This window comes from Drosophila biarmipes, unplaced genomic scaffold (assembly GCF_025231255.1).
Source record: "Drosophila biarmipes strain raj3 unplaced genomic scaffold, RU_DBia_V1.1 ptg000007l, whole genome shotgun sequence".
NCBI classification, from domain to species: Eukaryota; Metazoa; Arthropoda; class Insecta; order Diptera; family Drosophilidae; genus Drosophila; species Drosophila biarmipes.
The window spans coordinates 211730-222233 of NW_026114528.1; the positions used below are offsets into that span (position 1 = coordinate 211730).

General features: G+C 32.0%; 1 protein-coding gene across 3 annotated transcripts in view; it reads right to left on the reverse strand.

Annotated features, from left to right (window-relative positions):
• The window catches only part of LOC108021920 (UDP-N-acetylglucosamine--peptide N-acetylglucosaminyltransferase 110 kDa subunit), a 145063-nt gene extending 137352 nt beyond the window's left edge, over positions 1-7711 (reverse strand). Inside the window, exons 1-2 of one of the 3 annotated variants that reach the window (XM_044092650.1) lie at positions 7689-7711; positions 7252-7517 (exon numbers count right to left, since the gene is read on the reverse strand). In XM_044092650.1, the coding sequence (XP_043948585.1) occupies positions 7252-7517; positions 7689-7696 (274 nt within the window). In that variant the 5' untranslated portion in view covers positions 7697-7711. Of the gene's footprint in view, positions 1-7251; positions 7647-7688 lie in introns of those variants that run through there. The other 2 variants (XM_050889795.1, XM_050889794.1) reach the window with 2 other exon arrangements.
• Between the last annotated feature and the right edge of the window lie 2793 nt (positions 7712-10504).

Consider the following 10504-nt stretch of genomic DNA (forward strand, 5'->3'; position numbering starts at 1 on the left):
TTAAGCCGAATCAATAACAACAAATAATTTTTACAAAGAAAAATTGATATTGAAGGACGATGAACCAATCTGTATCACAATACAAACGCCGACTTCTACTTGTTCCAAAGAAACCCCTCCACAGTTCAAACGAAAAGAAATGGCGACTAGTAAATGACTATCGTCATATCAACAAAAAAAACATCTGTCTGATAAATTTCCACTCCCAAGAATTGATAAAATTTGGACCAATCAGGAAGGGTAAAATATTTCTCATGCCTTGATTTGACGCCAGGTTTCCATCAAATTGAACTCGAATAAAATACAAGATACATAACGTCGTTTTCAACGAGCAATGGCTCATATCGCTTCACGCGATTATCGGATGTCATCGGATGTTCCGAAAGACATATGCTTAAAAACTTAAAAGACATCTCCCAAATATGTAGAAAATATATTTAAAACTACATCCACAAAAATGTTCATTTTTTAAGCATGAAGTGATCTTCCTTGGTCATAAAAGCACAGACAAAGGAATTATACCGGACAACAAGAAATATAATGTCATAAAAAATTATCTAGTCGTACATGATACAGAAAGCGCTAGACGATTTGTAGCATTCTGCAATTACGTTTATTAAAAACTTCGCCGACTATTCACAGCACATACCTAGATTATGTAAAAAGAATGTTCCATTTGGTCTTGCATGATTGCCAAATATTTCTTGATTTCCTTAAAGAATTTTGCATAATAACGGATGCAAGTAAAGAAGCAAGTGGAGGGGTATTAACTCAAAACCATAACGGACTCCAACTCGCGATAGCATATGCATCCCGTTCATTTACAAAAGCTGAAAGCAATAAAAACACTTGGAACAGGAACTAGCAGCTATTTATTGGGCAATTACCCAATTTCGATCATATATTTATGGTGAACAATTAAAAACTAATCACAGACCGCTAACACACTTATTTTCAATCGTCAATCCTAATTCAAGACTCACACGCATGCGGCTCGAGTTAAAGGAAAATGATTTCACAGTCGAGTATCTAACGGAAATATTATTTAATGTTTTCCGACTAATTTTCCGTTCCTATGGGAGCTATATGATATAGTCGTCCGATTTTGATAAAATTTAATTTGAAATTCAGAACTAATTTAAAAATGTTATATCCAAGCTTAGAAATTTATATGTTAAAAAATACCAAAGATATAACTTTTTTTTAATTTTTTTCCCCGATAGTTCCTATGGGAGCTATAAGATATAGTTGTCCGATCCGGCTGGTTCCGACTTATAGAAAGTTTTAGCCCGATAGCTTTAAAACTGAGAGACTAGTTTGCCTAGAAACGGACGGACAGACGGACGGACATGGCTAGATCGACTCGTCTTGTGACGCTGAGCTGATCAAGAATATATATACTTTATGAGGTCGGAAACGTCTTCTTCACTGCGTTGCAAAGTTCTGACTGAAATCATTATACCCTCTGCAAGGGTATAATCAACATGATATCATACTTTTTGACTAGAACAAAATCCTCGTTTTGATAATTATAAGGTTTTTCAATTTTTTATTTTTTTTATGATACAAAATAATATCTATAAATAGTAAATTTTCAAATATAAAAGTTTTAGAAGATAATTTTTACAACTAAAAAAAAATGTTTCCTTACATTTTAAAATTAAGAAAAAAAAACTTTAGAAAATAACTTCGTTAGGAGGGAGATTTAAATGTATACCGGCAAAAATGGTGCCTGAACATCGGACGCCTCTCTTTCGGCCCAAGTCCTTTTTAAGACTCGGGCACTACTATGAGGCGAAGATGTCCGTGTACCACAGACCAAGTCATCCAAAACTGCTATTAACTTTGAAAAAATGCGATATTAGCATTCGAGAAGTCTAAAAATACCCACGTCTCTGGGGATATAACCCTTGCGTAAAAAAAAATAGTTCCAACTGACTACCGATGCTTTAAGTTAAGCAATAGGTGTAGTACCGAAACAAAGTCTTAGGCCAATAGCGTTTATTTCCTGCACTGTATAAAAAATCGAGAAAAACTACGCCACTAACTAAAGAAAATTGCTTGCTTTTGTGTGAGCGAGTCAAAGCTTAAGACCTTACCTATACAGGTACTCAAAATAGGTAATATAAATGGATAAGCATTCGCTGAGTTTTTCAAATACCTTCAATAACCATAACCCAAAACTAAAACGTTGGAGAGAACATTTGCGAATATAATCACGATATTGGGTACAAGCCTAGAATAGTCAACGTAGTAGCAGATGAATTATCCCGGGCCCTTGCGAAAATAAATTCAATCAGCTCCTTGCACAACCTCGTGTTTTCAGTAAAAACATAAATGTAATCAAAAACCAACTATATTTAAACGCTTAAATCTGTCTGCCGCCCACATAACATCTACTGAAATAGCCGGTAGGTGGCGCCCTAAAATATAGCTTTTCTGCCTATATATCTCCTTTCCCCTTTTGCTCCCTTAATCTGAGTAACGGGTATCTGATAGTCGAGTAACTCAACTATAGCGTTCTTCCTCGTTTTTTTGTGTTATGTGTGAGTGTCCTAACCGGCATCTCATGTTTTAATTTGGTCAAATCGGCTAATTTGTTTTAGACCAATGTAATAGAATGATTTGTGGATATTGCTACTATTTTTTTACCATGTTGCAGTTATTTATTAAGTTTTCTTTAATGTCTCCTATATTTTTGTTGTAAAATTCTTGCTTTTATTGACTTATATAATGATGTTTCATTAAGTGCTCTGATATGCTTGCTGTGGCTAGGCTACAACACGACGACCTGTTTCTTTTTTTTATTTGTTGAGAAAGAACAAATTCCACTCTAGAGCCCTAGATATAATCAAAAAAGGAGTTGGATATCCAATAGAATCGAAATTTTGACTCTTATTTAACTTTGTTTATTTAACTTTGTAATGTCACTAAATTCATTCACCATAATCAAATTCATTCAAAATATAACTTTTGAATTGAATTCTTTAATTAATAATAAATGTCGAGCAAAGAAGTGGCTATCTGATAAACTAAAACCGTTAGTATAAGCCACCAACTTATTTATTTATCACTGCACAATCACAGTTGTTTTGAGTGATACACCAATCGAAAAAATTGCATAAAAAGACAAACAAAATCAATTAGTTTAGGAGAAAAAGTGGTGGAAGTGTTAAAGTTAAACTTTCGAATATTTGATCTGCTGGGGACCCTTTTCACTTAAAATACGAGTCGAATGACACCTCAATTATCAAAATCGAGTCTCTGTTCAAAAGTAATCAGCAAAACAAGATTTTCGGGGTCATTCCAAAATGAAAATTTTATTTTGTTTGTCAATTTGTCCCAAAAAGTTTTTTTAGAGTCCTTAAAATTCTAGATAATATTTAACAGCTCTATATAACAATAATATGTACATTGTACAACTTTTGAAAAATCGAACAAGTTTTGCGAGAGAACAGCTATAAATAACTAAATGTTGTATACCCATAACTAGTTAAGTACGGAAACTACAGGCTCGTGCTACACTTAGTTAGAAATGTATTTCGAAATACTATGTACGCTTTTTAAATACGATTTAAAAATATCGTATAAATTATTTTTTATTTAGATTTATTGTCACCTTTTTATTGATTTTTTGAAAACGGCTCTAACGATTTCAAATACAAGTTTGAGATTTTTCAATTTTTGGCATACTACACATTCTTGTAAAAATATCCATGTCAAAGTTATCAATTAACAAAAATTTAAAAATGTTATATCCAAGCTTAGAAATTTATATGTTAAAAATCACCAAAAATATAACTTTTTTTTAATTTTTTTCCCGATAGTTCCTATGGGAGCTATAAGATATAGTTGTCCGATCCGGCTGGTTCCGACTTATAGAAAGTTTTAGCCCGATAGCTTTAAAACTGAGAGACTAGTTTGCCTAGAAACGGACGGACAGACGGACGGACATGGCTAGATCGACTCGTCTTGTGACGCTGAGCTGATCAAGAATATATATACTTTATGAGGTCGGAAACTTCTTCACTGCGTTGCAAACTTCTGACTGAAATCATTATACCCTCTGCAAGGGTATAATCAACATGACTAGAATAAAATCCTTGTTTTGATTATTATAAGGTTTTTTAATTTTTTATTTCTTTTATGATACAAAATAATATCTATAAATAGTAAATTTTCATATATAAAAGTTTTAGAAGATAATTTTTAAAATTTTAATTTGGTCAAATCGGCTAATTTGTTTTAGACCAATGTAATAGAATGATCTGTGGATATTGCTACTATTTTTTTACTATGTTGCAGTTACTTATTAAGTTTTCTTTAATGTCTCCTATATTTTTGTTGTAAAATTCTGGCTTTTATTGACTTATATAATTATGTTTCATTAAGTGCTCTGATATGCTTGCTGTGGCTAGGCTACAACACCACGACCTGTTTCTTTTTTTTATTTGTTGAGAAAGAACAAATTCCACTCTAGAGCCCTAGATATAATCAAAAAAGGAGTTGGATATCCAATAGAATCGAAATTTTGACTCTTATTTAACTTTGTTTATTTAACTTTGTAATGTCACTAAATTCATTCACCATAATCAAATTCATTCAAAATATAACTTTTGAATTGAATTCTTTAATTAATAATAAATGTCGAGCAAAGAAGTGGCTATCTGATAAACTAAAACCGTTAGTATAAGCCACCAACTTATTTATTTATCACTGCACAATCACAGTTGTTTTGAGTGATACACCAATCGAAAAAATTGCATAAAAAGACAAACAAAATCAATTAGTTTAGGAGAAAAAGTGGTGGAAGTGTTAAAGTTAAACTTTCGAATATTTGATCTGCTGGGGACCCTTTTCACTTAAAATACGAGTCGAATGACACCTCAATTATCAAAATCGAGTCTCTGTTCAAAAGTAATCAGCAAAACAAGATTTTCGGGGTCATTCCAAAATGAAAATTTTATTTTGTTTGTCAATTTGTCCCAAAAAGTTTTTTTAGAGTCCTTAAAATTCTAGATAATATTTAACAGCTCTATATAACAATAATATGTACATTGTACAACTTTTGAGAAATCGAACAAGTTTTGCGAGAGAACAGCTATAAATAACTAAATGTTGTATACCCATAACTAGTTAAGTACGGAAACTACAGGCTCGTGCTACACTTAGTTAGAAATGTATTTCGAAATACTATGTACGCTTTTTAAATACGGTTTAAAAATATCGTATAAATTATTTTTTATTTAGATTTATTCTCACCTTTTTATTGATTTTTTGAAAACGGCTCTAACGATTTCAAATACAAGTTTGAGATTTCTCAATTTTTGGCATACTACACATTCTTGTAAAAATATCCGTGTCAAAGTTATCAATTAACAAAAAAAGGCCAAATTTACCACTTTAGATCATCTAACACTGCTTGAGCAATGACTTTTTTTGTTCGTATCTTAAAATCTTATCTTATTACATTTTTTTTTGTTCCGATATTTTTAAAACTTTTTTCCTATTTCTCAAAAGTGGATTTATGATTTCGGGCTAAGACTTGACATTTCTTCACGTTTTACATGCAACACATCGTTGTAAAAGCCCCGTTTTAAAATTAAAGTTCAGAACCTATAACACTGCCTGAGCGTAACAATTTTTTTTTTTTTATCCATGCGGTTTAGGTTGTGTGTTACACATAAGAAACTTGAATAATATTTATTTTATGAAAGTAGATGATATAATTCATATTGATTGATTGAACTCAAAAACTTCTAGTATCAAACAAAAACACCTCTTAACGACGTAAAAATATAATGACGCACCTTTAACAAACAAAAGTTCTGATATTAAAAATGTAGAAAATGTATTTATTTAGTAGATCGTATTTTCGTTACAAAAGTTGATATCAGAACTTTTTTTGTTGAATCAATACGTCATTGCTTAGTTGTTTGATTTTAATTAGGCGTGCCGATTGTAAAAACAAGAAAGGAAGTAAACTTCGACAAGCCAACGTTTTTAATAGTCAAAGTTAGTAACATCATGAGAAATTTTTATGAATTGTAATTTTAAAATAAAGTTATTTCATTATTTCTGAGTTGCTAATGTGGCCATTTTAATGTGATGAATAACTTTGAAAAGGACAGAACAAGAATGTGTCGTGGCAAAAGTTGAGAAATATCAAGGGTCATACAAATCAGAAAAAAGGCTATAAAATAATATAAATAAAAAAACTGTGGACCATAATTTTTAAGCGGTGGTATTATAGACAAATTTTGTTTAAAAGGCGTACATAGTATTTCGAAATACCTTTCTTATGCCACATAGCACAAGCCTGTAATAAAAAGGTGAGAATTAATGTTTCTTATATTGAGCTTTAATAAATTTTCAGTATTTCTTACTAAATAAATACATTTCTAACATTTATTATAGTCGGCACGCTTCATTAAAAATGAACAACTAATCACAGGCATATTATTGCAGCGTGCCGAATGTAAAAAATGTAGTAAGAGTATTTACAATCGTCGCCATATTTTTACCTCGTAAAGGATGTTCTTGTTTGATCATAACATTCTAAAGTTTTTTTGGGTTCAACTTAGAGAATTTAATCCCGAATATAATCAATTTTGTCTTATTCCAATAGGACGTTTACTTTTTCCCCCATCTTAACCGACAAATAGGTAAAATCATAGAAAAGCGATAAATCGTACGCCAAAGTTTTCCGGCCGCCTGAAACTTGAAATTTGCTTCTAAAATAACGTAGTCACATTCCTAGATAGTTTTAGTACACATTTATGCAAGGACAAATATCAATTGTTTAAAGCCTCTTAAGCAGGCTGCCCCCTTAAACTAAATAGCACTTATGATTTCTAAACTTGACATGTATGTATGTACATGAATTTGACATATAATAAACAAAAATAAACATTTTTAGCAGTTAAGAACAAAAAACGCTGCCTAAGCATTAAATTTATATTGTGCGTATCTAAACTCTATTTTAAGGTCTTGGATATATGTATATTCAAAACACCCTATCTCTATTTTGATGAAAAACAGCAATAAAAAGCTAAATTTTGTCCGCCGACACCAGCAAAACAATATCCCCTTTACCAGTCCAGAAATAATAAGGCTGTCTAAGCATTGAATTAAATATAAGCATATGCAATACAGAAAAAATGCCAAAAACTGCTCTATTATTGTACAGTACATATATATATATATATATGTATGTCCATCGTTAGTTAAACACATATGTGCGTTCCTTACCAACAGATGACAGAGATTGGGGATCATTTTGTTTTCCGACTAAACTGCTCCCCGTTGCATTTGATTGATGTTGTAATAATGAATGAGCCGCAGATTGTAGTTGTGACAATTGCTGACCTTGTCCTTGAGATTGCATTTTTCTTAATTGGTTGGTTTTATTTACATCCAACGTTGACAATATGCCGTCTAAAATCAATAAACCACCCTTAGATACAAATAGTCTGATGGCTTGTACATAACAAAACCTTTTCTGATAGATAAAATATCTGTAACATAAATTGTAAATAAAAAATTAGATATAAAAATCCCAATATAATTCGACATTACTTTTACAAAAAACATCCACTCAGCTGTTAGATTTTCTTACTTTATTAGTGTAATATTGAAATTGATTTTCTAGAAATTGGAAACAATGATTGAAACAACTTCGTACTTACTTCATCATGTTACACCGTCTTCACACCTCTGATTAGAAATATAATGCGCACATATGGGGAAGGCGTTCTCACATTTAATGATTCATCAAGTGTGGTTTACTTGGTTCGGTTCAATTATTCGAGGATTCGGTAAAGCCTCCGCACACAGCCGCAATTTAAAGCGAATTCATCATTCGCTTAAATAAACAGCTGATAAGAATGGAAAACTGTAGCCGAAGGGAGAGACCTGCCAATTAATCTCCTTCGAAAAATACTCAAAACTACGCAAATCTAAATACAATTAAACGTTAGCATGTGGAATGTTTTCAACGTGATATGATTCCTTCACTGATATTAGCAAATTAACCAAAAATAAGTATCCATTCAATTAAGCAGCAGAAACATTCAGTCAAGCCAGCAGTTACACCACGGAAATTTTTACAAGTTCAACGTTTTGAATCATTTAAGGTTCGCTTTTATAAACCACAGGTCTTCAGACCAGCTGTTCAGGATGGTAGATGGTGGATGAGCCAAATGGGAATCGGAATTTTATATATGTCAAAAATTTTGAACCGATGGACTCCATGGGAAGACGGTATTATTGAAGGTTAAGTCGCTGACGCCAAATAAAGTCGTCGAATAGGAAATTCAATCCATATGAATAGATGGTTAGAGGAATAAAAGGACACTCACGTACATATGTATGTAATATTTACTGGGATTAGTTTGTCTAAGTCGAGTACTAAAACAGCGAGATAGGTTGGTTTTTTATTTTTCTTACAAATTCCATTCAGAATTTAAAATTTAAAAAAGAAAGGAAGTTATCATTGGCAAGCCGAAGTTTGTATACACTTGCAGTTATAAGAAATAATCAACTCGAGTTAGTATTAAAACATAAAATGATTTCATTCTTATTCTTAGACCATTTTTTTTGACATCTATATGTTAGAGTGCTCCGATTTTTATTAAATTAAATTCGAAATACTTAAAAATATAATAAATGTTATTTCCAAGCGTAGGTAGTTATATGTTAAAAAACACCAAAGATATAATTTTTTCATATTTTCCGGCTAATTTTCCGATAGTTTCTTTGGCACTTATATGATGTAGTCGTCCGATCCGACTGGTTCCGACTTATTTACTACCTGCAATAGAAAGAAGGCTTTTGGTTAAGTTTCAGTTTATACCCTCTGCAAGGGTATAATGATTATGGGAAACATAAATTTTCTAAATGATAGAATTATCGCATTCTTGCTGGATACGAGTGAGCGAGAGAGGTACGGAAAATGTTGTTTGCAGACATCAATGTAATTCGATTACTCGTATCCAGCAGGAAAGCGATAATTCTATCATCTATCGTCCTCAAGTCACTTCGTTGTAGCATATGCGCGGTATAACACATTTTACAAAACTAAAATATATGCACGTATATCGCGTAGAAGTCCCTTTTAAGTCTGGACGATAGAAAGACAAACGGAGGTGTCACAGAAATCTCTTCTAAATATAACAGATTTCCACCAAATATATCATATTTTACAAAAACAAAAGGCGTCGAGATTACAAAGAATAAATTTCATAAACACTTTTAGATGATAGAAACCATTTTACAAAAGCAAAAAAGTAAAAGTTGCGTTGTTTTCTTAATTGTGTCACTTTACCCCTCTCATGCAAGCTAACATGCCACTCGTTATTCACAAGTGGAACTTGATATTCGAAACTGAAGAGAGTGTACATATATGCTCTCAAATGTATTTGCTTGATAGCAGCGAGAGCGCGAAAAGGTGGATATGCATGCCATGTATGTGAGTGCATTCAGGCTATGGGAATATGCTGATAGTAAAACTTCCCATAAGTTGAGCTCTGAGGCGCTATCTTAATACGGTTAGTCACTTGATCGGGACTTTCCTAGTATTATTACTCAAATAATTTTAAATCTATGTTTTAAAGTAGTAATGTGTATGAAATTTTCATAAACTAATAGTGTGCTTTGCCGTAAAATCCGACACTTTTAATTCGACTTTAAAAGCAAAGCTCAAATATTTTGCGCGAGGCTTTTACGTGGAACGGTCCACGAATTCTTGAGGTCAAAAGGTTATGGAGTTTTTTACTGAGATAATATTAGTCTCTATCATCATCATGATAATCAGTAATAATTATCATTTTTTGGTCGTTGGCCGTTGCAGAGCAGCGTTCAATGCTTATGCAAGAGTGTATATAAGCGGCGCAAGCAGCTGCCGCGCATGAAAAAGAGGGTGTTATGCTCACATGGTAACCGAATGATCGGACGCGCATGCAGATACGCCAGCTCAGCATTTAGGATGTTCATAACATTGTTGTGTGGGTCCGCACTTGAAGTGCTGGGAATATTAGGACATAAACAAATGCCACAATGTTGCAGTGATATAAGTCGTACAGTGTGCACCCGATACATAGCATAATACATCTCCCTCCATTTGAAAAATAACGTAATCTATGGAGTTATTTTCTTAATTATTTTGTTGTATGTGTAATATATATATATGTATGTTTATAAAAATTTGAAAATTAAAAAATATTAATTTTTTTGCAGGTAATATAGTAAATATTAGAAAAGTTAGTATTTCTTATTATTTTTTATTATTTTTTGTATTTGTATTCCTATATTCATTATTAAAGTGAAGAAATTAATTTATAATTAATTAATACATTTTTTTTTCTATCCTTCTAAACTGTCTGAGTTTTGTTTTTTGTATTTAAAAGTTTTATATTATTATTAGGTTCTATCTTTTTTACCGCATAGGTTTAAAGTCTAGCTTATGGCCAGTTTCATTTTTATACCCTTGCAGAGGGTATAATGA